The 27,269-nt window shown below is 43.5% G+C and overlaps 1 protein-coding gene across 1 annotated transcript; it reads left to right on the forward strand.

The window, feature by feature from the left end:
• Positions 1-789: 789 nt before the first annotated feature.
• Positions 790-26,978, forward strand: PROSER1 (proline and serine rich 1). Its single transcript, XM_004577504.2, has 13 exons — positions 790-959; positions 3,254-3,319; positions 4,978-5,046; positions 6,558-6,652; positions 10,050-10,143; positions 11,466-11,576; positions 13,032-13,115; positions 14,840-14,918; positions 15,431-15,526; positions 18,684-18,728; positions 21,961-23,737; positions 24,641-24,791; positions 25,339-26,978. Exons 1-13 carry the CDS (start codon positions 915-917, stop codon positions 25,459-25,461), a joined length of 2,835 nt encoding a protein of 944 aa, XP_004577561.2. The 5' UTR covers positions 790-914; the 3' UTR covers positions 25,462-26,978.
• Positions 26,979-27,269: the final 291 nt, after the last annotated feature.

Below are 27,269 nucleotides of genomic sequence, written 5' to 3' on the forward strand. Positions count from 1 at the left end.
CGCTATCAGAGCATCCTGTCCCAATTAGGTCGAACCATCAAAACACCGCACCAGAAAAGTCGATCTGTAACGCGTCGTGACGCTCCCAAAATGACTTCCGGCCTCTGAGAAGGACTTCAGCCACATGGACTACTGAAGCAATCAGGCATCTGCTCGGGACACCTATGTTCCCACACCAGGACCTCTCTCCCGGCGGCTTCAAGCTAAGAGCGGTCCAAGCTGGTGGCGCAGGCTTGAGGTAGCTGCGGCGCGACGGGCTGTGGAGAAGGTCCCCGGGAGCTGGTGGGGGCCGAGGGGGGTGACCGGGCAGGGCGCCTGGCGCGGCGGACAGCGGCGGTGTGCTGGAGCCCCCTTCGCCCAGGCCGCGGCCCCCTTCGCCCGGCTCCCGCAGCTGCCTGGCCGCCGGCCCGCTCCCGGAACCCCGCGGCCGCTGCTAACAAAGAGCCGGCCGGGCCGCCTGCCGCCCGGGCTGCGAGCGCTCGGGAGTCGGGCTCCGAGGCCGGGGGAGTGCGCCGTCCGGGCGCCGCTGAGGCCGAGGCGCTGGTCCGGGCGCAGGTGCCTGCTCCGCCCCGGGGCTGCACGGGCATCCTGCGGCCGGGCTGGGCCGTGAGCTGCAGGGCGCGCAGGGGCACGGGGCTCGGCTCTGCCCGCCGCAGCTCCCGAGCTGGCTTGAGAATCTGCCGGGAGTGGATTTGATTTTGTTTTGAATTTAAAAAGTTTTTTCTTTTAAAGTCTCAGTTTTGAGAAATTTTAGCCAACTTGGCCATACTCTACCTCTTCGCCACCTTCTTCCTGCTCCCGGCGTGGTTTTTTCTTGCTCTGCTGTAAACATTTTGACTCTCGGCTGAGCAGACCGGAGAATGAACCCTTGGCGATTGCAGTTGTAACCTCAACACCTCCACCAAGTCGGAAAGATGGACAAAAAGTCCTTCGAAACGGTGCTGGATGAAATTAGAAAGGTAACGACCCTGGGTTCGTCGGAGGCTCCCGTGAGGTGCTAACATTCTGGCCGTGTTCTTGTAGAGGGGCTGTGTGGCGCTTGTGCAGAACACTGCCAAGTTGGTTTGCATGTTCACGAGTTAGTGTAGGCACTTGTCCCGTGGATGCGTTTCTCGATACAAGTTCATGCTGAACTGGAGAAACTGGTGTGGAAATCGTGCATCCTGCCCAGCGGGGATGAACCAGGCAGCGGCAGATTTTGGAGTGGCTTTCTGACGCTTCTGAGTTCCTTGCAATTCCGTAGCTGCCATGCCTTTGCCAGACCGGGAAAAAAAAATGAACACTTTTGACACCACGTGCTCTGATGCTTATTTCAGTGGATCAGGTTATTTGTAAAGTTGTGCCTGGCCTGGCTGTTTTACTTTATTCTTTGCCAGGAAAAAAAAAATCAAGTGGCGGTTCCATTGGTTGTATTTGATGACCTGCATGTTCTCACTTGAAGGAGTTTCTTGCTCTGCAGATGCGATTTGTTCTATTAAGGTTTGAGGGAGGTGTACTGAGAATTTGGCACAGTGTGTTAATGAGCCTCCCACTGCTGGTGGAATTGAGCTGGAGATTTCTACTTTGGGAAGGCAAAGGGGTTCAATTTGCATATCCAAGAAGTTGCATTGTCTGTGCTGGCGGGGAGGAAGTAAGGGATTTTCTGGAGATGGACAATCACAATGTCTTTTGTTGACTTTGCCAAACGATTAAGAACATTCCATCATCTGAGTGTCGTTCTTGATCTCAGGAATTGCTCTTAGGTGGTGTACAGGTAGGTTTTTTTTTTAATCGTGTGATCTCTTTGGCTGGTTGTCATGATTGGCCTGTAGAAAAATTAGCCATCAGTTTAAACCGGAGGCATGTGTGAAGACTAACGAAAGGGCAAAGGAATTTTGAGTTTGTTTTTTTTTCAAATGCTAGGTAATAGTATGTCCATTCGTTCCGGGAAACTGACTGAGTTGGCTCTAAACACTCTCCCCGGTCCGATCTTGTAACAGCTCCTCCCTGAGTTGCCAGTCAGCTCATGGGGGACACCAGTGTGCAGACCCCAGGCTGCGCCCACATGCCTGCGGCTGCAGCTGGGCCTCTCATTGAGAGGTCACTGGTGCCAACGCAGTGGAGGGCTTGATGGAGAAGCTTGTTGTTGGCTGTGGTGGATGTTGATGGTAATGAGCAAACGCAAGACTGTACTTATTATCCAGTCTCACATCTGCCCTGGAAGCTCGACTACGGAGCCCCCTGAAAGTCTCCAGTCCTTCGTGTTTTCTGCTCATGTCATTTCCTCCTGGCGGTGTTGGACAGCGGTGTCATGACTGCCAGCTTCCTCTTGATGGATTCCATGTGAGGAAAGGGACTGTGGCATCGAGCACCTGTCATGTGCCAGGTGTGTCTGTGGGCTGTGCAGAGGCTCTGGGCACTGTGTGAGGTGGGTGGTGAGTGAGGGCACTTCCAGGGCAGTTAAAACGCTTCTCCAAAGCAGCCAGGCCGTAAGTTTAGGACTCGGCTGCTTGGGTTGTGGCCCCGTAGAAGTGCTGAGAGCCTCTGCTGGACATGGTTATTCCTGCCCCTCTGTCAGAACATACAGCAGGTGCTCGTTATGTAATCAGTGCTTGATCACCCATACATTCAGTCTTTTTTAAAGGCGTATTTATTTTTATTGGAAAGTCAGATATAAAGATGAGAGACAGAGAGGAAGATCTTCCGTCCGATGATTCACTCCCCAAGTGGCCGCAATGGCCAGAGCTGAGCCAGTCTGAAGCCAGGAGCTTCTTCCTGGTCTCCCACATGGGTGCAGGGTCCCAACGCTTTGGGTCATCCTGACTGCTTTCCCCGGCCACAGGCAGGAAGCTGGATGGGAAGCGGGGCTGCCGGGATTAGAACTGTTGTCCAAATGGGATCTTGGTGCATGCAAGGCAAGGACTTTAGCCACCAGGCTGCCACGCTGGGCCCCACATTTAATTTTAACAGTGACAGATTGCTTGGATCTGCAGCGTTTCCAAACTGTAATTACATTCACCAGGATTCGGTATATAATTCCTACTAATGTGGAATGCTGTTGGTTCCAGTCTTACTCTCTTTCTTGGTAGGAGGGACTAGGGAGGACCGGGTCATCTTCCTGTTGGGGTCCCTTCCAGGGGGACCTTGGGAGGGGAGAAGGGCTGGTCACTGGGTGACCCTCGCTGCCTGCTGAAGGGTGCCACTGCAGCAGGCCCACCGAGCGTGCTGCTGGGCTGCCTCCAGGCGGTAACACTGTGCTTCTGTGTTTTTCCAGGCTGTTCTGACAGAGTACAAATTAAAGGCAATTGAGTATGTGCACGGGTACTTCTCCAGTGAACAGGTAGGCCCCATTTGTTTAACATAGTCTTCTTTTAACAGCAGAGTTCTGCTTCAAGCCAGCTTGCTTATGAAACATCGGATTTCTTTTACCTTTTGCCATATTTATTCCAAAACATTAGAAGCTTTCCATTTTGATAAAATATCTTGCAGAGTTTATAACTCAGCTGTGTTTTACAAACCTGCACACTTTGACCACAATATCAAATTCTAACATGATTTTCAAATCGTTGTCGAAGTATTTAAGTGTTTTGCATACTGGGTGTTATACTGATAATTTATGACCTTCCAATAGTAAGCTCACTGGAGTGTATACAGTGTTATGGGAGAGTGATGACAAACTTCAGGACATAATGAAGAAGAAAATCTGGACAAATAATGAATGTATTTCATGAGGCTCCTAAATAAAAATTACACGAAAAGCAAAGGGTGTAGTATCTAATACATAGATTAAAGCATATTAAGCATGATACTCTGGTGAAAGATTTCACTCAAAATTTTTAAAACTTAAAATAATTGTTTACACGTACAGACACACAAACATGTACACACGACGTGTAAGCCAGCTAATATAACGAACTTCAAAGAAACCTGTAAAGGTGGAATGAGAAATTTGTTGCTGTGGGGCAAGAACTTTTGAGATCTGTATTTGTGAGGCAGGTCTTCAAACGTTTACAGAAATACAAACTGGTTTTTTTGGGTTTTTTTTGTTTGTTTGTTTCTATAAAAGCCAGGCTTGTTTGTTAAATAACTGTTTTATGTGAATTTTGTTTTCTAACCTCGCTTTGTGGAATAATTTGAACATTACCACATTTCAGGAACTCACAGTAAAATAATAAACGAACCTGGATTTAATGGCTCCCACCAGCCTTCTCTCGTCATTCTTATTTTTCTCTGTGAAGTGTCCTCTGAGACAGATGATCACACTGAAGCCTTGGGGTGCAGGCTTGACCCCCTCTCTGCTGGCCTTTGTTTTTGGCCCATGTCACATGGCCTCCCTCCCTGGGTGAAAGTTTGCGGCTGATGGTGGGCGCCGCGGACAGCCCGGGTATCTGACCTCTAAAGGGGGCCCTGCGCCAAGGCCGCTGGTGGTAGTTTGTGGTACAGATCCTTACATCTGCAGGGTGTGCTCTTGGCCATCTTAGGCCTTCCCGGGTCAAGGGGAAGGGAAGAAGTCAGTGGAACCATGTTAAGCCACACCCTGTAGCTGAGTAAGCTTTTTCATTTCTTCATTAGTGGTTAGAGTTGTCCCATTGACCAAATGGATATAGTACTTTTCAGCTTGTTATTATTTTAATAAGGTTGCCATCTTTCTCCTGTAGCGTGGGTTTTCCTGGCTCTAGCGCAGAGCAGCCCCACACATCTTGCCATGGTGGCAGTAGCGTTCTGCAGGCGCACTGCTTGCTCTGCAGACAGCACGGCATGTGGCTGTTGAATAACTGAGGTGTGGCTTGTGCCACTGAGGAACAGCTTTTAAGATTTTATTGGATTTCATGTGATTTAAACTTGTGTAGCCCCGTATGCTCCGTTGTTAGCGTGTTTAGAGTCTCGTCATACACTCATTTAGCTGGCCCGTGTTGCACAGAATCCCACGCGCTGAAATCCTGGAGATGTGTGTGCCAACACACTGTCACTCGAGCTCACGTGATTCTCTGCTTTCAGGTGGTGGATTTGCTGAGGTATTTTTCTTGGGCTGAGCCTCAGCTGAAGGCAATGAAAGCATTACAGCATGTGAGTAACTTACTTTTCTTTAGAACTTAAAATTTACGTAATTTTAATTTCCCCTGTTTTCCATAATTCATCTCAAGTTATGATTTGTGTCCCTTAGGAAAGCTAACCCTAAATTTTATTACGCTTAAGTATTCGATAGCTATGGTTTAAAACCCAAAACCTTCCTGTGTGACGCCACCTAGCACCAAGCATTGCCTCTTTGGGAAGTGCTCGTCTCGGACGTACCGATTCCCCTTACAGGAATGTAATACTATTTACTTCCTTTAGCAATTTAGTCTCCTGTAGATGTAAATATCACCTTATAATGTAACTGCTCAGAAGATTATATGACTTGTAAACTCGTGTGTGTGTGTGTGTGTGCGTGTGAGGAGCGCACTGCGGAAGGTGATTTTGGACAGAGCTTGGGGGCCGGTGCTGCTGTCCTGTGTTAGAGTGCTCCTTGGGGACCGGGTTTCTGGGCTTGGCTTCCTGCCTCGTCCTGTGCTGCATGCCAGAGAGAGCTGTGCTGGCTCAGGTACCTGTGTGTTGGTCAGTCACCTGGCTGCTGCAAGCGTCTGGGGAAAAAACCAGCAGGTGGGAGATCAGTCTCACTCTTCCTTCAAAATAAAAAAATAAGCAGGGGCTGATGTTGTGGCATAATGTGGCTTAACTTTGTAATGGCAGCATCCCCTTAGGATGCGGGTTGGAGAACCTGCAGCTGCTCTTCCAGTCCCATTCCCTTCTGGTACACCTGTGAAGGAAGAGGTGACCCGAGCGCTTGGTCTCTGTGCCTACGTAGGAGACCCAGAAGAAAGTGCTGGCTCCTGGCTTTGGCCTGATCCAGGCCTGCCTGTTGAGGCCCTTTGGGGAGGAAACGAGCAGATGCAAGATGTCTCTGTGCCTTTTAAATAATTGAAAATAAATCTTTTGGGCCCTGCGCGGTGGCCTAGCGGCTAAAGTCCTTGCCTTGAACGCGCCAGGATTCCATACGGCGCCAGTTCTAATCCTGGCAGCCCCGCTTCCCATCCAGCTCCCTGCTTTTGGCCTGGGAAAGCAGTCAGGACGGCCCAAAGCCTTGGGATACTGTACCCGCATTGAGACCTGGAGGAGGTTCCTGGTTCCTGGCTTCGGATCGGTGCAGCACCGGCCGTTGTGGTCACTTGGGGAGTGAATCATCAGATGGAAGATCTTCCTCTCTGTTCCTCCTCTGTATATATCTGACTTTCCAATAAAAATAAATAATAAAAATCTTTAAAAAATTTTTTAAATAAACATTTTTTAAAAGTAATAGGAGAACCTAATTATCTTAAATGGTGACATTTAGTATAGAAATGTAACTCATGTATCTTTAGAATGTCCATTCGAGTGCTGTCTTTTGAGGAAGTAGGTTTTTTCTTTGAAAACATTTTTTCCTATGATGTTTATGTTTAGGACATTTACTAAACTTATCAAAAAAGGAAAAGGCAATTAGGCAATTTCTGGCACTAAGAACCTTCACATGTTGAAAATAAAATTATGTTTTATTTTAATAGAAAATGGTGGCTGTTCATCCACCAGAAGTCGTCAATATACTCAATTGTTTCACCTTCAGTAAGGACAAGCTGGTTGCTCTGGAGCTGTTGGCTTCGTAAGTGTCTTTTTTATTTCATTAGAGAAAAAATTGGAAGCTTTTTCTTTAAGCTGTCTTAACTCAATAATATATCAGAGTAAATAGAACTGTAATGAAATAGTTTATGAAATCATGGTAATGACTTCTGATGTCTTCAAATAAATAAATATCCATTGTATTTAATACAAATATGGTTCTGGCTTATGAAATTGTGTGGCTCTTCAAGGTTAATCATTTAATTTGATTTCTGCATCTCAGTAGTTTGCTTTGCCTGAATACATTGAAAGGTATAGAACCTGGTTAAAGATAGCAGTTTAAGAGTTAGAGATTCTGCCTCTTACAGGTATTTTTTGGCAAGTTACTTATACTTTCTGAGCCTTTTTTTCCCTCTCTGTTTTAAAAATAAGAATCCCAGCTAGTAAGTGGCATATAGGAACTCTAAATACCACTGGGTATGGGGAGCGCCTACCAGGGTGTTTGATAAATCAACCTGGTGAATGTGAACTCGGAGAAAAGGGAAGGAAGTGACTCCCTTGTCCTGTGTAATACAGAAGTGCCTGGGTTGAATATAGTGCTTGCATTTTGTAAGTCCCTCCTATATTCTGTCCACAAAGACAGAATTGGAACATAAGGCAAAAGTTTGTTTTTAGATCAGTTATGATTTTTTTTGCATTTAACCCAGATTGGTTCTGTTGCTGCAGCTGTCCTAATGCTCACTGAAGCAAGTGTATGTGTCTTTTCCAATAATCTCAAAATACTGATTTTTAATACTGTATATATATATATGTGTGTGTGTGTGTGTGCTACTACTTTATTACAGTAATAGATTCGTCAAACCTCATTTATTTTGTCATCTTTTTAATTAAATTTATTTATTTATTATTTTTAATTCATTAATTACATTGTATTATGTGACACAGTTTCATAGGTACTTGGGTTCTCCCCACCCCTCCCCAAACCCTCCCACCATGGTGGATTCCTCCACCTTGTTGCATAACCACAGTTCAAGTTCAGTTGAGATTCCCCCATTGCAAGCATATACCAGACATAGAGTCCAGCATCTTATTGTCCAGTCAAGTTCAACGGCTTCTTAGGTGTATCCTCTCTGGTCTGAAGACAGAGCCAGCAGAGTATCATCCCGATCAATTAAAAGCTCTAACATACCATCAGCAAAAATTTACATCATTATGGAATTAATTGACATAGTAATGAGTGACCAATATGTTAGAAGTAAATGCGAGATCTTAACCATCTTCTGTGACCACCTCATTGACATTTCAATTTTAGTTTATACACAACATATAACATACATAACATAACATGTTATATATAACATCATATCATCTTAAATTAAGGCAAACATGTGGTATTTAACCTTTTGGGATTGGCTCATTTCCCTTAGCATTATGGTTTCCAGTTTGGCCCATTTGGCCACAAAGAACTGCATTTTGTTTTTTTTAATAGCTGAGTAGTATTCCATGGAGTAGATGAGCCATAGCTTTCTTATCCAATCCTCTGCTGATGGGCATTTTGGCTGCTTCCATGTTTTTGCAATTACTGATTGTGCTGCTATGAACATAGGAGTGCATGTTGGTTTCTCATAAAACAAGTGTTCTGGATATATTCCTAGGAGTGCTATTGCTGGATCATACGGTATGTTGATTTTGAGTTGTTTGAATGTTCTCCATACTGATTTCCATAGAGGCTGTACCAGCCTGTAGCCCCACCAGCAGTGGAGTAGGGTTCCCTTTGCTCCCCCCCCCCCCAACCTCGCCAACAAGTGTTGTTTGTGCTTTTATTCATATGGGCCAGTCTTACTGGCGTTAGGTGGTACCTCATTGATGTTTTAATTTGGATTTCCCTTATTGCCAGGGAACTTGAGCATTTTTTCATATGTTTATTTGCCATTTGGGTTTGTTCCTTTGTGAAGTGTCTGCCCATTTCTTGAATGGCTTGTTTGTTTTGACATTTTGGTTGTTTTGTAGCTCTTTGTATATTCTGGAGATTAGCCCTCTATCACCTATGCAGTGCGTGAAGATCTTCTCCCATTCTGTGGGTTGCTTTTTTACTTTGTTGATTATTTCCCTGGCTGTACAGAAGCTTCTTAGTTTGATGAGGTCCCGTTTGTTTATTCTGGTCTTGATTTCTATTGCCTTTGGTGTCCTTTTTAGAAAGTCAGGACCTACCCCTAGAACTTGCAGAGTATTTCCAACATTTTCTTCCAAAAGTTTGAAGGTTTCTGGATGTAGGTTTAGATCTGTTATCCATTTAGATTTGATCTTAGTGTATGGTGAGAGATGTGGGTCTATCTTTTGGTTTCTGCAGGCTATTAACCAGTTGTCCCAACAGCATTTATTGAACAGACATTCCCATTTGCCTGGATTGTCGTTTGTCTTTTTGTCAAAGATTATTTGGCTGTATCTGTGTGGGTTCCCTTCTGGTGTTTCTATTCTGCTCCATTGATCTTCCTCTCTATCTTTGTGCCAGTACCAGGCTGTTTTGATAACCACTACCCTATAGTATGTCCAGAGGTCCGGAACTGTGATTCCCCCTGCTAACTTCCTGTTCTTCAGGATGGTTCTAGCTATCCGTGGTTTTTTGTGTTTCCAGATGAACCTTTGGATCATTGTTTCCAGTTCCATGAAGAATGTTTTGGGCAATTTGATTGGGATTGCATTGAATGTATATATTGCTTTTGGCAGTATAGACATTTTAATGATACTGATTTTACCTATCCAGGAGCATGGGATGTTTCTCCATCTTTTGAGGTCTTGTTCAATTTCTTTTTTAAGTAGTTTGTAGTTTTCTTCAAATAAGTCTCCTACATTTTTGGTTAGATTTATTCCCAGATATTTCATACTTTTCTCTGTTATTTTGAATGGTATCTTGCTGGTTAAATCTTTTTCCATCTTGGGGCTGTTTGCATACACTATGGCTGTTGATTTTTGTTCATTAATTTTGTATCCTGCCACTCTACCAAACTCTCGTAAAAGTTCTAGCAGTCTCTGTATTGAGTCTCTTGGCTCTTCTACATAAAGAATCATATCATTTGCGTATAGTGAGAGCTTGACTTCTTCGTTTCCCATTTGGATTCCTCTGATTTCTTTTTCTTGTCTTATGGCCTCAGCGAGTACCTCTAGGACTATGTTGAATAGTAGTGGAGAAAGTGGACATCCCTGTCTTGTTCCAGATCTCAGTGGGAAGGGTTCCAGTTTTTCTCCATTCAGTATGATGCTGGCGTTGGGTTTTTCATATATTGCTTTTTTATAAACATTGTTTAAATTGAGCTGTTAGAAGTAAAAAATCACATTTTCTCCCTGTGTTCGCTAGATGTTTGTGTAATGAGAAAAATTGTAGAGCTCAGTATGTAGGTCCAAGTCTGTACATGAAAAGCTAAATTTTATTTCCTTGGCAGAAACATCGTCGATGCTCAAAACTCTCGTCCCATTGAAGATTTATTCAGGATAAACATGTCTGAAAAGAAACGGTGCAAGAGAGTACTTGAACAGGTACTTCGGGAACAGTGCCCTGCAGGTGTCTTTCAGAATGGCGGAGAGGACAACAGGCCTGTCTTCCACTGGTGACTCTTATGGTTGGCTGGGATGCTGCTCACGGCCGTGGAGTGACAGGGGAGCTGGTTGAAGGGAGCGTGGGGAGGGGCAGAGGTGGCTCAGAGAGAAGCCTGCAGGCCACGGCAGACTGATGGCTTGGTCCGCTGGAGAACTTTGCTGCCATGGCTCCAAACTTTGTTGTTTAACTTAGACCCTTTGGAATCTGACATTTCAGATTTGATTATCAGGCTGTGTTAACTAAATTCATAATAGATGAGTATTAAGGCTGAATTTCAGTTTGTTAAACTGCAAAAGCCCGGGAAGACCAGTGCTTGTTCAAGTCTAGAAACCTTGATTTGTCATTTGAAGGGTGATTCCTAGGATTGTGATGATTGGAAACTGTAACCATTAGAAGCCTGCTCAGGCGGGGTATAGATTTGACTCTTAGCTCCTTACTATGGCCAAAAACCGAGATGGACTTCAGCCTTGAGATAATATAATTGTATTTGTTGTAATGGATTTATAAAACCAATATGAGTTACAACTGCAACCAAATATAGAATATCATACATACTTGTAAAATATAGCCATATACATTTATGTATAATTAGGTATTCTCATAGAGCCATTGGGATATATGTGTCTAATACGGGGTTTTTATTCCTTTAATAAATATTGACTGAGTAATACTTCAGTAAATGTGAGAGATCATTTTGGGGGCTGAGAATGCAGTAATAAGCAGCCACAACTAAAATCCTTAACACTTATTTTATGCCATAATTACGTAAAATTATGAACGTTTGTATCCACATAGCTCTTGTTTTTTCAAAGGTGTGGCTGGTGGGATGCTCGGTGTCCTGTTGCTTGTTTGTGTTTTCCTGATTAGGTTGTACACTCCATGAGTCGTATTTCCCCCTTGCCTTGCCTGTGCCGTCAGCTTGGTTTTAGTGTTTCTGGAATGTGTTGTTTCTTGGTGGTTGATGAAATGGAACAGATTAAATATAGATGTTTTTACACACAATTTACAAAACCCATTGTCCATTGCAATATTATAAGTTTATTAGTTGCAACATCGATAACATTGCCATGTTATTTCACTTAAAGTGGTTTTATTTGTGTCTCTTTTGGTCACGTTCATCGTGGTGAATGATGTTTGTTGTGTGAACAGCTTGAATGTGATGCTGTTCCTTAATTCATGCTTTTTAGCTAGGATCTCCAGGATCTTGTGCGTTTCATTTGACTTTTTTTTTTTTTTTTACTATTGCTTTTTTTAATTGCAGGCTTTTAAGGGGGGCTGCAAAGCCCCTCATGCTATGATATCCTCTTGTGGAACCATCCCAGGAAATCCTTATCCCAAAGGCAGACCGAGCCGCATAAATGGTATTTTCCCGGTAAGTGCACTTTCATGGCTGTATTTGAAAATTCATGTGACTAAGTGTGAAATGTAGCATAATCTAGTGGTGTTCAGAAAATATTCAGTTGATATTGCTTCTACAAAAAACAGAATTTTATTATATCAGCAACTTCATTTTTCAGTTTACCAGTAATGGATAAATTGTGCATACACTTCGTTAAATTATTTGTATAATATCTATAGAAGCAGGCAAACAAATAAGAAGGCTAATTTTATTTTAGTCTGTCTTTCAGTGTACTTCAGATGTACTGATTACTGTGAGCCCGATCTCGGTGTTTTTCAGACAGCTTCGTGGTTAGGACTTTGGGACACTCTATGCAGTTTCCTTCCTGGAAGTGATATTGCATAGTAAAAGTACTGAGGAATCATATAAGAAAGAAGCTTGTTTTTTTATCACCCAGTGTTCCTTGGACCTCTTTGAAAGTACTCGAAGAATGTTCTGTTTCTGTTGTGTTTCACATACTTAGTGAAAACAGTACATCTGTGGCAGCCCGTGTGGTTTCTGTGAGTTGGGATTCTGGGAGTAGCCCAGCCGGGTTATTCTTGTCAGGTCCCACTCATCGGAGAGCTTGGTAGGAGTCCACTTAGGTTTCCCGTGTGGCTTGTTACATGCCTTGCAGGTTGGCACTGCTTGTTGACAGGAGGCCTCTGTTCCTTGCTATAGTGGCTTCCATGGAGCTGCTCAAATATTCTCATGGTGCTGGCTTCCCAGGAGCAAACCATACGAGAGATAGCAAGTGGGAGCCCCAGGCAGCCTCTGGCCTGGCCTCAGAAGCCAAGTGTCATCATTTTTCCTGTATCGTAGTCATTCTGGAAGAGACCACACAAGGGCAAGTAGAGTGAGGCTGTGTGGGCGCTATTTGGAACTTGGCTTCTGTTCCAGTCTAAACCATTTAGGATATGCACTACCGGGGATAGACACGGTAGTCACCTGGACGTACTCTGTATTAGAGCCGGTAAGCGAGGTCACATCCGCCCTTGATAGCAGAACCCTTGATAACAGAAATTGTCACATTTAATAGCAATGTTTTTGCATTTGTTTTCATGAGTGATTTTGTCTTCAGGTATTCTCTTAATTCTTTGAGCATCATGCCTGCTGTGGCACTAGAAGTCTATTTCTGATTTCTCCCATTTTGTGAAGGAAAATATTAGAATGAACTTTATCCTGTACCGTGTTCCCGTCTGTGTGCTGCCTGCTTGCTTCCCCTTGAGGACCTCTGCACATGTTACAAGGGCTGCATAGCTGGGGGGGACTGAGCCCTCCCTGTCAGAATCGTAGAGCCAGCCAGGGCATAGCTGCTTGACTGGTTTTGAGATCCAAGTCTATGGATTTCTCCCAAGGAAAGTGCTTTTCTGCTCCGTATCATAATGAAGTTGTTGATTTAGTTTTTGGTTTTTTAATCTTTCTTTTTTTTTTTTTCTTTTTAACTAGGGAACCCCTTTGAAAAAAGATGGTGAAGAGTGTACCAGTGAAGGCAAAGGAATAGCTGCGTGGATTCTCGGACCATCCAAACCTGTATGTGTAGAAAACAAATAATGAAGCAAGTTTCAAGTCCAACTAGATAGGGTTCTACATTTATTCAAAGCAAAAGTTCACTTTCTGTACTGCCAAGTTTAAGGTACATTAGAAATTCTGAAAGAGTGGAAGGGTGAATAGTTTAGGGAAATATTATATAGGTAATAAACACTTTCAAGAGCCCTTTAGGGGTTAAGGTTTTTAAAATGAGACCGGACAAGCATTTGTCCTAATAGTTAATATTTGGCTTGTGACAACTACTCCTCCTATAGGAATATCTGGGTTCAAGTGCTGTCTACGCTTCCAGTCCAGCTACTTGCTGCTGCAGTCCCTGGGAGGCAGCAGGTGATAGCACAGGTAGCTTGGGGACGTGGTGTGGTTCCTAACTTCCAACATTTAGGAACTCTGGGAGAGTGCAAACAGGCCCTCTCTTGTGCTTGTCTTTCATCTCTCAAATTCATGAATGAGTGAGAGATCCTCCAGTGCTTTGAGTAAATGAATAAGATGATACCAGTCAAATTTTTCCTCTTTAGCCACATTGAGCTTTTCAGTTCAGATAGTGAGGAGAGTTTGCTGGAATGGAGATGTGATTTGTCAAACTGTGTGTTAGCGAAACAGGAATGGAGCCAGGGGGCACCGAGTACTGTTGTGGGGAGTGATTGTAATGAGGGTCCTTTGGGTTGAGGGCTGTTGAAGTTCTGGGGCCTGTGCACAGCCACCTTGCAACCTGCCTGTCCCCATGGCCACTGTCTGGCCACTCAGGGAGAACAGTCCTTGCATGGAGCTGGCACTTCAGGCAGGACCACCATCATGAGGGCCAGAGTCCAGATCCCTGCCCCCACCCCCAAGAGCTATGCCCTCTTCTCTCAGGTGGCTTAGTGTGGGATTCTTTCAACTTCCAAAGATCACTTTTTGAATGTTCTTTTGTTACCTTTTAGACAGAAAGTTGAAAGAACCGAAAGTGAAATTTAGATTTTTAATTCAGTTGGTTTTTTTTTTTTATTCATTAATTACATTGTATTACATGACACAATTTCATAGGTACTGGGATTCTCCCCCCTTCACCCCAAACCCTTCCCCCATGGTGAATTCCCTCACGATGATGCATAACCACAGCTCAGGTTCCGTTGGGATTCCCTAATTACAGGCTCACTCCATACAGAGTCCAGCATCCCACTGTCCAGTCAAGTTCAACGGCCTCTTAGGGAGGCCCTCTCAGGTTTGAAGGTAGAGCCAGCAGAGCGTCACCTCTATCAATTCAGTTGGTTTTTACAAAGTTGTTAGAATGCTGAATGCTAATGCATCTCTCCAAGGTGGAAGCGAGGTGGGCCTGACAGAATGAGTGCCTCAGGACTTGGAGCTGTGCCCGTCGAGGGTTCTTGAATAGCTGAGAATTCACAATGTGAAGTGTTTCTCATCTTAGATATGTAGGAGCAGATAGGAATTTTTGGCTTAACCACAGCTGTGTCATGTGTCTGCTATTTGGGATAAGGTCTAATCATTTATTTGGGATGATTGAGACTCAAATTAGAAGTAGATATTCATAGCACCTTTGTCAGGATCCGCCTTTGGAATCTCATAGGAACCATGTTTATTAAAGAAATTTTTCCAATTTGAACCAGCTCTTAGTTTAGTAGTATTTGATACGCTGGGGTCATTTTTAGGCAACATGCACTTTGCCATGAGAATTGTTGTTAATGGTTATTGTTTCTGTCCTTTTCCAGCCTCCTTCAACATACAATCCACATAAACCTGTTCCTTATCCAATACCCCCGTGCCGGCCACATGCAACTATTGCACCAAGTAAGGAGTTGTGGGTGTTTTGTTTTTGTGTTTCTTTTTTTTTTTAACCTGTTTTTCTCCTTTGTTGTTTATTTATTAAATTGAAACTAAGTGCTGGTCTGTGCCTTGGAAGCCTGCAACATGCATGAGTCGCTGCTTTAGTTTTACCAGGAGTCGGCCACTCGTGTCCTCCCCAGCAGTGCTGCAGCAGGGTGTTGGGGATGTGTGCTTCATGATAGATAAATGGTAGAGAACTTTTATAATCAAGTATGTATGTTTGACAGAAAATACAAATAGGTCTGGCAGGTTCTGTCTGCCTTGCTCTTCAGTGGGCTTACACTTAGAATGAGCATGCAGTAAAATGTACCATTCCTCAATGGACTCGTTTGTTTTCTATTTTCAGTAGACCAAGCCTTCATGTATAATTAAAGTCTAAATTTTAAATAAATTGGATAACTGCATTTGTTCTTTTGGAGTCTGGACACAAACTCATTAAATTGTGTTTTTCTGTTTGTTTGTTGTTTTCCTTTTAGGTGCTTTTAACAATGCAGGTCTGGTCCCATTGGCCAATGTCATAGCTCCAGGAGTGCCCCCTCCACCTCCTTATACTCCTAATCCAGCAGGAACAGGTAAAGTCACATTTTTATTGGATGATAAAATTAGATGTCTTATTCCTACCCAAATGTACACTTTGAGACAATTATTTGGCATGGTATGTCCTGATAGTTCTGCGTGTGAATATTTGGTGACCTTGGGCAGTTTTCGTAATCTTGAAAGACTTGTACCTGTATGGACTTTCCCCAGCATATTCAGCTTGTGTTAGAGAACCATCCTGCACTGTGTTCTGATACAAAGGAGAACAAAGTGTCCTGTTGGCAGAGCTTACAGCCCAGTGAGAAATACATCCAGGGAGGGAGAAGACAGTTTCAGGACTCTCTTCACTGATTCTGAATTATGCAATTTTTTCAAAATTAAACCACGTGGTGTTGCCACGTGGTTTACAGCAATGGCATCTTGGGTTCTGAGAGGTAAGATAGAAGGGTGAGTGCCGTGAGAATCAGGAGCAGTAGAAACTTACAGGAGAGTAGCCAAAGTGGTCCCATGAAAACCAGTGGGAACGTCTTGCATACAGGGCTGCTAAAGGTTGTTGATGCAGGCGCACAGCTGCCATCACAACGAACTAAGTTGAAACAACAATAAAAAACAAACTAGTAATGAATACTCTGAAATGGCAGAGTGACAGTGCAGTAGTTTTTTGTAACTTGGGATACCCAGAGTACTTTTTTTTAAAGATTTATTTTTTATTTTTACTGGAAAGGCAAATTCATAGAGAAAAAGAGACACAGAGAGAAAGATCTGTCTACTGGTTCATTCCCCAAGTGGCTGCAGTGACAGTTGCTGAGCCAACAGAAAGCCAAGGAGCCAGGAACCAGAGCCTTCTTGTTCAGGTCTCCCTTGAAGGCGCAGAATCCCAAGGCCTGTGCTGTCCTCCTCTGCCCTTCCAGGCCACAGGCAGGGAGCTGGGTGGCGAGTGGAGCAGCTGGAACTGGAACTTGTGCTTATGTAGGATACTAGCACTTGGAGGTAAAGGATTGGTCAGCTGAGCCATTGTGCCAGCCCTATACTTGTACTGTTGCTTTAGTTCAGTTTGTCATTTTTCTTATATTGACTTAAGTAGATTGATCAAATGCCATTTTATTTTAAAAAGTTATTTTCACATTCCCATTCAAACTTAGAAACTGTTAGTATTGCTAGTGATTACTTCCATGCTCTTAATGATTCTTGGTGAATAAAGAATTATAAACTTACTCTATAATATACAGTTTTGTTTCTATACTTTATTTTTCATCATTCCAGGAATTCTGTTGGAATATTTTACACTTTTTATTCTTCTGATATTTTGCTTTTCTTTAAAACTGTGACTTATTTGTTTATTGCTTTTTCTTTTGCTCTTTGGTTCTTTGTCATGATATGTTTAATCTTATTGTCTTTCAATGGAAAATGTCTTTTGAAGAACACTTGTTCAGAAAAGCCCCGTGTGTTAATTTAAGAAGCTCTACTTCAGTTCATTTTCTTTTTGTTGTTGGACACTTGGTCTGTCTGTGACGGCTTATTGAGAAAGTATTCAGCTTTAGATTTTAGGAATCTCACCAGGATACCTAGACATCTGTCTTTTCATTGACTTCTCTTGTGTCTCTGTGAGCTCTTTGGATTTGAAAGCTCGGGTCTTCAAAGCTTAGGACAATTTTGTGGGTTTCATTCCTTTAGTTGTATTTTCATCAATCCTTTCCTGGCTCTCTTATTTCCTATTGATTAAATTTCCTATATTTGCCTTTTTGTATGTTTGGCCTACCCTTCCTTCCTCCTTTCTTTTCCTTTTCTTTTTTTGGTTAAATATCTTATTTATTTTTGAGCTTGTGTGAGACCTGTCGTTTTCTTGTTTTCAGCTACAGAGTTGTTCAGTTCCTAGTAGTGCTTTCCTCTAATCTTTGCTAATTTTGTGTATTTACTAACTTGAAATGACATTTGTGTATCCAAAAGTTATTGGCCATCTCTATTCTGTTTCTCCAGAGTGTTCTGTGTCTTGTGTTCTCAACTTACATTATGTATTTTAAAAGTCCCTTTTCTGTCTTCAAATGAATTTTTATTGTTGTGGTTGTTACTTGTTGCTACATGGCCAAGTAAGCAAGTTCCTTACCAAGCTGCAGTCTTGGCTTTGCTCACCACACCAGGGTGTGCGAGTTCTTCTCAGGGCTGATTTCTAGGGTGCTGCATGGTAGTTTTAGACATGATTGGTTGTGCTTTCCCCACTGGATGCTTGGCTAGTAGGCAGGACTGCTCCTTCCCTGTGGGAGTGGAGAGCAGAGTGCGTCCCACTGCCAAGGTCAGCCTTGACTCTGCTAGCTCTCCGTGCCAGCCCCTGGTGTACTTCTTCTCAGAGCTGTATGCAAAGTCCCTTTATGTTGATTTGGGTGATCCACTTGATTGATGAGATTGAACCACTTGAATGGCAGGTGTTCAGCATTTTTTTACCCAGTCACTACTTCCCATTTCCCAGTCTTCCCACTCTTCAGGCAGTGGTACCCAGGGTGGCTGGTGGTTGACTCAGCCAGCTGGGTCCCTTCTGCACTCAAGCCACAGGCTGTCCTTTTGACTTGGTGGCACACACTCAAGCCCACATCCATCCAGAAAGTGTTCTGAAGGGTGTTTAGAAAATAACAGTATTTAAAACCTGATGAGGATGTACAGGCTTGGAAGGAGGAGAAGAGAAATCGCTTGCAATATTCTTTATTTTCAAGTAGCTAGGGTTTTCATTTATTTACTTTTCTGTAAGTTTTATTTTACTTTTATTTGAAAGTCAGATTTGCAGAGAGAAGGCAAGATGTAGAGAGGAAGAAAGAGATTTTACATCTGCTGGTTATCTCTCCAAATGGCCACAGTAGCCAGAGCTGAGCCAATCCAAAACCAGGTGCCAGGAGCTTCTTCCGGGTCTCCCACATGGGTGCAGGGGCCCAAGTGGCTGAACCATTCTCTGCTATTTCCCAAACCACAAGTTGGGACGTGGATCAGAAGTGGAGCAGCTGGAACTCAAACTGGATTGGCTGGCTAAGCCGTCATGACGGGCCATTTATTATTTCCTTTCTTTCCTCTGTGCACTATGCTTGTTAATATGATGTGTGTATAAATATTTATATTCCGAGTTTTTCTTTGTTTGAAACCATATCTTATGATAGGGTAGTAATTTGCTTAAAGCTTGCAAATCAGTTTTTGTTTATGTTTATACAGAAAATGAAGACCTTTCCAGTCAGTCAAAACCTACACAGAATCAGAGTAAGTACCGGAGTTGATGCTGAACTAGTGGAAGTCAGCTGTGGTTCTCCTCGCTCGCTCATTGAGCGCAGGTTGAGTTGTGTGTGTTTAGTCTCTGTTTTAGAAGTTCTTGCTTAAAGTGTGTGATTAGTTAATATTTACTAAGTGTGACGTAAGAGTAATAGGTTTTGTTCACACAATACAAACTGCAGTACTAACTGGTTTAAAATTAAGCTTGGGACCTTCTATTACGTTTGTAGAACTTGTGATGGAATCTGAGTGTTGTTGCTTTATATCCTCATTCACTTTACATTCTGACATAAAAGCCTTATTCTTTTTCAGTAGCAATATACAGGATGATATAACCCCCCTTTTTATACCAGATACTCTGTCCATCTCTACACTTAGATGTAGTTATTTCAATAAGCATTGTTAGCTGTAACTTAAAGTAGAAATGAGGAAAGGACACCAAAACAAAAAATCCAAGTGAGAATAGCCACAGCCCACGTGTGGCCTGCAGATGGCAGCCGCACCGGGTGTCGCATGTCTCCCCTGGTTGAGCTTCTGTGGGCTACCAGGGAAGTGCCTGGGGTGAGACACTCTGGCTTCAGTTCTTGGGCGGCAGAGGAACACATGAATCGAATTGTTGTGGGACATGGAGAGGAGTTTCAGTGGAGGAGTTCCACCCTCCAGGAGTGGGGTCTGTGGGGTTTTGGAGGGGGTCGTCTGAGGTGGCAAGAGCAGCAGGTGAGTTGACAGGACATGCCATGTGTTCTGCTGCTGGCACCACTTAGTTTCGTGACCGTGAGCAAATCATCTAACTTCTCTGGAAAGAAAATTAAAGAACTCAGCCTCACCAATAAATTTTATTTCAGAGGAAGCAGTCAGGTTATGAGCCATTAGTACCATCGGTGGAAATAGAATCTTTTCTGTGCTGTTTTACTTTAACATGATGAGTCCCTCCCTCCCCTGTTGAACCACGTGGAAAAACACTACGAAAGACACTCCAAGACAGTGGTGAGGGACGTATCTGAAAGACAACAGGGTCAAACCTTGGCCCTTCTCCTTAACTGCTGCTCTTGTTTCAAGAAGTTTCTTGGCCATACCAGCCTCAGATTACTGTTCCTGAAAGTGGAGTTTTCTGGGTCATTGTGAGAATAAGTAAAATGAGTGCTAACGTGTTTATATTACATGGTCAGTAACCAAATTAGGTGACAGGAAAGTGATACTTGTCATAACACACATCCGGGGGTTTTAGGATTTTTGTTTTGTTCCATTTTTAACTGCAGCCACACAGAGTGTATAACTTTGGCTTTATTATAGGAAACATTTTTTTTTTTAAAGATTTATTTTTATTACAAAGTCAGATATACTGAGAGGAGGAGGGATAGAGAGGAAGTGGAGCTGCCGGGATTAGAACCAGCGGCCATATGGGATCAAGGCGAGGACCTTAGCCACTAGGCCACGCCGCCGAGCCCCTATAGGAAACATTTTGAATGAAGTTTACTATAAGAGAACTCTGGGATAGCCTGGCTTTGCCTTGCTTTTGTCATTAGACTTCAAATTATGTTAAATTTGATAGTGATTTCTCAGCATTTCCCCAACCACTGTGGACGTTATGTATTTTTGATATATTATTTATAGATTTTAAAAATGAGGTATAATACCTATCACCTCTAATTCTTATCTAAGTAATAAATAGTATACATTCATTGTCATGGGTACTCTGAATTTAAAATGATAGTTTTGTTGACGTTAAATCACTGCTTACAATGTGAATATGGTATAGACTTAAAGTGTTTTGAATTTGCAGTTTAAGTACTTATGAAGTGCTCTTTGTTAACTTTCTTGCCTTTTTTGTTTTTAAAACAGTTGTAAAATATGTTTAACCCAATACGGCTTTCTTCTACTTTCACATAGAGCAAGTTATTTGTATGTTGTTTCTTATCTCTGACTTTTCACTGGTTTGCTCTTCCCCTCACCCTGAAACTGGTTAGCATAATGTATTATTTCACTGACCATGCAGCCTTGTTATGTCCAGTCCTGATTATACATGGATTTTAAAATGTCTTAGTCCATGGAAACCTATTTCAGTTGGTTTTCATCACGTAACAAGCTATTTCCAACTGAAACAATTTGATACAAGTACAATATTGGATACTAGTTGTCCTTACAACATTACCTACTTAGATCCATAGGTGCAGTCACTAAATTCAGTCATAAAGGAACCCAAATTGTATGAAGCTGCTTATGTTCGTTTGCAAAGTTTATCAGAATAAATATACTGTAGTCAGCTCAAAATAATGTTGAGAAGGCATCCCTGACTGGGTCATCATGATGCATCCCACATAGCACTTAACTAAACACACAGGTGCTGTGATCTGTGCTAGATGTTAAGACCCCCAAAGATGAGCTCATGAATAAAAGAGGCCAGGTAGGTTAATAAGGTGTAGTGTGGTCAAATGCATAGAAATAAAACACCACTAGTTAATAGTCTACATATTTTTTTTTTAATTCATTTGAGAGGCAGATTTACGTAGAGAGAGAATCTTCCATCTGTTGGTTCACTCCGCAGATGACCACAAGGACTGGGGTTGAGCCAGGCCAAAGCCAGGAGCCAAGGGCTTCATCCACGCCTCCCACATGGGAACAGGAGCCCAGGAACTTGGGCTGCCTCTGGCTGCTTTCTCAGGCACATTAGCAGGGAGCTAAATTGGTTAGTGGAACACCGAATGGGATGCTAACATCTGGGGTTGCAAGTTTAACTTCCTCTGCCACAATACTGGCCCCTCAATTTGCAGCAGTCTTGAGGAAATTGGCATGAATCTTAGAAGGCCTATATATGTGCCTTTGAAAGGAAAGTTCTGATCTGAAGGAGTCTGGCTTGCGATTCTCACTCTGAATATCTGGTTTGCAGGAAGTGGGGAAGGCCAGCACACCAGCACTATTCACAGCTAAAATAAATTATTTACATCTTAAGAGCAAGGGAAAACATGGAAGTGGGCTTCGGTTTTTCGGAGCTTCCTCCTTGTGGATTGGAGGGCTGTTGTGGGCAGGTCCAGAGGACACCTGGGACTGTTGGAGTAGCAAAAGGGAAAGGGTATTCAGCAGTTTAGATATTGTTAAGAGCGCATGTCATTCATTTTCTTTGATGTTTGTAAAATATTTTAAAAATTTTATGTATGGAAGTTCAGTTGTACATCTCAGCGTGGAGACAAGTTTTGGTTTTTGTTCTTTTTTCTCCTTCCTGTAGCGTTTTCCACTCCAGCGAATCAGCTCTTCTCTCCTCATGGTTCTAATCCTTCCACACCTGCTGCAACTCCTGTCCCCACTGCATCTCCCGTCAAGGCAGGCAGTCACACGGCAGCGTCGGCAGCAGCCAGCATGTCTGCAATGAACATACCCAACACTGTCCTCCCCGTGTTCCCGGGACAGGTCTCCGCGGCTCTTCCTGCTCCTCAGCCATCAACACCAAGCCCTGCAGTGATCCGAACCCCCTCGCTGCCTCCTGCACCTGTTACTGCCAGCCACAGCACAGCGTCTGCTCCTGTTCCTTCTGTTTTTTCCAGCCTAGTGCCACTGCCAGGGTCTTCTGCTACCCCCACCCCAGCCCCACAAGCCACATCTGCACCTCGGGCTACTCTTAATTCCAGTGAAACTTTTACTTCCACGTCTGCTCCCTTCACTAGCCTCTCCTTTTCAGCCAGCTCCACTGCCACTTCTACCAGCAATCCCAACCCTTCATTGTCATCAGTGTTTGCAGGTCTCCCTTTGCCTTTAACACCAACATCGCAAGGTGTATCCAACCCAACTCCCACCATTGCTGGCGGTTCCGCTCCCAGTGGTGCTGGTCAGCTTGGTGTAAACAGTCCTCTCCTGTCTGCTTTAAAAGGCTTTTTGACATCAAATGACTCCAGCTTAATGAACCCCTCTGCTTTATCCTCTGCCGTGACAAGCGGGCTGGCTTCACTGTCTTCTCGTACTAATGCCAGCTCTGGTGCTGCTGCCTCAGCCCCTAACAAGTGCTATGCCCCCTCCGCCATGCCTGCTCCCCAGAGGTCTTCTACTCCAGGGTTGGCCATGTTCCCAAGCCTGTCGTCTCCTGCGGCTAACTCCACTTCAGCTCCCCCTACTTTGCCTGTCCAGTCTCCATTGGCTACTCCTGCATCTTCAGCATCTGTCCCAGTGAGCTGCGGTTCCTCTGCCGCCCTTTTACATGGTCCCCACTCAGGTCCTTCAGAACTGCACCTTCCATCCACACCTGCTGTCACCGCAATCCCAGTTATGATCAAAACTGAGCCCACGAGTCCTACTCCCTCGGCCTTCAAAGGCCCGTCTCATCCCATGAATCCCACTCATGGCACTTTAGGTTTGTCAGGCACCTTGGGCCGTGCATACCCCTCGACATCAGTGCCCATCAGTCTGTCCTCTTGCCTTAACCCCACATTATCAGGGCTCTCCACTTTGAGTGCTCCTTTAAATGGTTCCAACCCCCTCTCCTCCATTTCTCTCCCACCACACGGTTCCTCTGCTCCTATTGCTCCAGTGTTTACTGCTCTTCCACCGTTCACTTCTTTAACCAATAATTTTCCTTTAACTGGTAACCCATCTCTTACCCCATCAGCGTCTCTTCCTGGGTCACTAATAGGCACCTCATCGGCCCCTGCCCCCTCCGCCTCCGCCCCTCATCCCAGCTCCACAGCAGCTGTGCTCTCGGGGCTTTCTGCTGCAGCACCAGCATCGGCAGCTGCTTTCCCCCTCAACTTGTCCACTGCTGTCCCCTCACTCTTTTCAGTCACCCAAGGGCCTCTGTCATCTTCAAACCCCTCCTACCCTGGCTTTTCTGTCTCTAGTGCCCCAAGTGTCACCCCAGCCCTCCCCTCGTTCCCTGGGCTGCAGGCACCCTCCACGGTTGCAGCTGTCACCCCATTACCTGTTGCTGCCACTGCGCCATCCCCATCCCCTGTCCTCCCAGGATTCGCTTCAGCGTTCAGTTCCAATTTCAACTCTGCGCTCGTTGCACAAGCTGGGTATGTGAATAGTTTGCAAGTAGGATGGAATCTTTTCTTGTAATTTGTAGTGTATAGTTTTATTTAAAGCCTTTCAGATAAATGTGGTGGTGCATTTTTTTTAAGCTCATGAAAGATACTAAGATAAATATATAAAATGTGAGTGTGTGTTATCGTAGTAATTGTATTTGGCCATTTAACTTGCTTATAACATAGTAGAAAATCTTAACGATAATTCATCTCTCTGTTTTTAAAATAGTTGTTTTGTAAAAGGTTGGATTATTTATTTGAGAAGCAGAATTACAAAGACTGATACAGTCATATAGAGACCTCCATCCACTGGTTCACTCCCCAAATGGCTGCAAAGCCAGGAGCCTAGAACTCCATCTGCCTCTTGCACACGGGTGATAAGAGACCTAGGTTCCTGGACTGTTCTCTCCTGTCTTCTAAGGAACATTGGCAGCAACCAGGACTTGGCACTCTTAGGGAATGTTGGCTTTGCAGGTGGCAGTTTGACTAACACTGTTGCACAGCGTTGGCCCGTCATGCGTCTCTCGACCACAGGGATATGTCCTAAGAGATGTATCATTAGATAATGTGCTGTTCAGAATCATAGCACACTTACAAAGCAAGGTGGCTACTGGAAGGTGGAGCGTGCTGGACCACCATGACCCTGCAGCCTGTTGCTGACTGAGGCTTTCCTGTGCTATGCATAACTGTATGCAAAACATAGACTTCATTGGGAATTGCCCGCGTTACAGTAGAAAAATAAGTTTCAAATCAATGAGTGGCTGGACTTTCATGGTTCCTTCCAAAAAAGAAATAGGTTCTACGTCTTACTTTGCCCTTAACATTGCAGATGCAGCAGCAGTCGCTTGCAAGTCTGACACTTCCTGTGACCTGCTGTTCTATTGATTCTTTCAGTTTATCATCTGGACTTCAAGCTGCAGGCAGTTCTGTTTTCCCGGGCCTTCTGTCCCTCCCAGGAATCCCTGGGTTTTCCCAGAATCCTTCGCAGTCATCCTTGCAAGAGTTACAGCACAATGCTGCAGCACAGTCAGCATTGCTACAGCAGGTAAGAGGCGGTGTCTGCTGCCATGGCACAAGCTCGGGTCGCAGTAGTACTGCAGTGCCACTGCAGTAATAAATGGCTCTTGTCACAGTGTCTGGAGGATTGATGATTAGTTCTCCCCAGATTTGCAGATAATGTTTGTTTCCTTTCAGAAGAGTAGCGAGTAGCAGGATATTATCATCTGTGTGATTTTTTTTTTCTTGCATATCAATTCTTTTAAAAAATCTCAGCTTGGAAAAGCTGACTCATTAAAATGGAACCACAATTAAATTTTAACTTCCAAAGTTGTGAACCGTGGCAGAAAGTTATCTCTGGAAAGCCAGCAGACTTTTTCTTTGCAAGAATGTTCAGTATTTTAGTGGTATTCCTGTACATTTCCTCCACTGAGGCAGTTGGAACATTTCTGAAAAGGCAGGAGAGCGAGCAGACTGGGTCTCTCCCAGGTGTCCTCTTCCTTGGCTGCTGGGATTGTCCAGTGTGTGAGGCAGACGGAAGCAGGTGCAGAGCGGCTCCGGCATGTGCTGTGCTAACCGTGCGCTTCCTCCTGCAGGTGCACTCTGCCGCGGCCCTGGAGACCTATCCCACTCAGCCCGAGGGCTTCCCGAGTTACCCGTCCACACCAGGAACGCCGTTTTCTTTACAAACAGGCCTGTCTCAAAGTGGGTGGCAGTGAATATGTTTTTGATTTTTTTTTTCCTGCTTCTGTTCAGCATCACAATTGCCCCACAACTGCAGTGAAGAATCTGAGAAATGTGAAATTGGCCACAAGTTAGAAAATGACAAGGATGCCAGTCCTGGCGAAATTAGGACAAGAGTTTTCAAATCCCAAATGCATTTTTAAAAATGGCTTTAAGTAAGAACATCTCCATATGTAAATACGCTGACAATGATTCAACTGTAAGGGGAGTAATACTTCAGAAGCATTTGGGGACTGTACACCTCCCTTTAGGAAATTTTTGATTGTGTACGTGATCTACATAGAAAGACCGTTAATGAGAAGAATGAACTCTAAGCCGAATTCAGCCTTAAATCTGCTTGTATAGCAGCTGCTGACAGAAGTAATAGCCGTGCCTCAAGCTTTGGGGTTGCACATGGCCCTCGGGGAGGTCCCACCCTTGGTATGCCTGAGTGACTCCTGTTAGCATCAGTGGGAACTCAGTACTCCTTCTGTAGCTTACAAAAGGAACTGGAGACCCACCATTGTTTTTTAATTTCTAGTGTTAAGAATCATATATACTGCTGAATATAACACAATATATTTCAGGTAAGTGAAAACGGTGCTTAACGTGGATGTTAGAATGACTTTCAGGTGTTTTTGACTCAAAATATAGAGAGTATTACTTTCTTACAGACGTACGAGGAAGGCTTATGATAATTTGCCTTCAACTCGGTGTTCCCGTTAGCCGTCTCAGCAGTATCCAAATGACTGAGGGACACTGGACTGACTCCTGGGTCGCCTCTGTTACTCATCTCACTTTGGAAGCTCTTGGTGAATGTTTACAGTCATGGGATGTTGTATTTCTATTTGTACTTAAAATCAAATGCTTATCTGAAATAATTATGCGACAACAAATGGAGAAGACTCGCTCTGTTAGTAAATACATATGCAGTGTGTACTGTATTTAAGGATCTGTGGTAGTACAATATGATTGAATGTCATTAACTTAAGAGTAATAACTGCCACATTAGGGGAGGGGGGAGAGACAGGAAGAATAAATTCCAATTCAGTGATTAAAGTGTAAACTATAGGATCTACTGTAGTACATTTCAGCATCTAGAAGTTCTACTTTTGTAAAGATGGTGTCTAGAAGATGTTGAAAATGTATTTTCCTTCAATACGGGGAACAAACTTTTTAAGTATATTAATAAATATTCCTGTATGGTTAGTTTTTAACAGTTTTTAAAAATAAACTTTATGGATATGACAAATATTTTATAAGTGTTTAATGAAATGCTTTTCATATGGGCCAGAGTTAATATATTAAATATTTTTTGTCAAAATTTACAAAGCTTAATTTAAACCTGTTGTTCAGTCATTTAATATCTTATGCAAAATTCACGTTCAGCACTTGAAATGGACTGGTGTATGCCTTTGATTATCGTCAGGCACGGAATGTTCCCAATGAGTAATCTGATAGCAGTATTTAGAAGTTGTCATTTTTTTTCCTCAAGTCTGTGCTCATAAAACTTTTTCAGATTGTATTGTGGTGTTTATGTATGTATATATTGTTAATTCAGAAAATTGTTGATGGATGAGTATCTGTCTGTATTTATCATTTCTTATTTTGAAAGGCAGAGTGACAGAATGAGAAAACAGAGAGATGTTCCCACTGTTTTAATGCCTAAAAGCCCACAATAGCCAGGAATAACCACACTGAAACCAGGAGCCAGGAACTCTATCCTGGTGTCCCACGTGAGGGTCAGGAACCCAAGCACTTGGGCCATCATTGACTGCCTCCCAAACTTGCTAGCAGATAGCCG

Source organism: Ochotona princeps, chromosome 12, assembly GCF_030435755.1.
Source record: "Ochotona princeps isolate mOchPri1 chromosome 12, mOchPri1.hap1, whole genome shotgun sequence".
NCBI lineage: Eukaryota > Metazoa > Chordata > Mammalia > Lagomorpha > Ochotonidae > Ochotona > Ochotona princeps.

Bases quoted from the DNA above. Each gene is read 5' to 3' on its own strand.
- PROSER1 (XM_004577504.2), top strand. From the start codon at position 915: ATGGACAAAAAGTCCTTCGAAACGGTGCTGGATGAAATTAGAAAG. The intron at 6,653-10,049 runs GTAAGTGTCTTT...TTTCCTTGGCAG, and splicing joins GCTCTGGAGCTGTTGGCTTC to AAACATCGTCGATGCTCAAA. The intron at 11,577-13,031 runs GTAAGTGCACTT...CTTTTTAACTAG, and splicing joins GCATAAATGGTATTTTCCCG to GGAACCCCTTTGAAAAAAGA.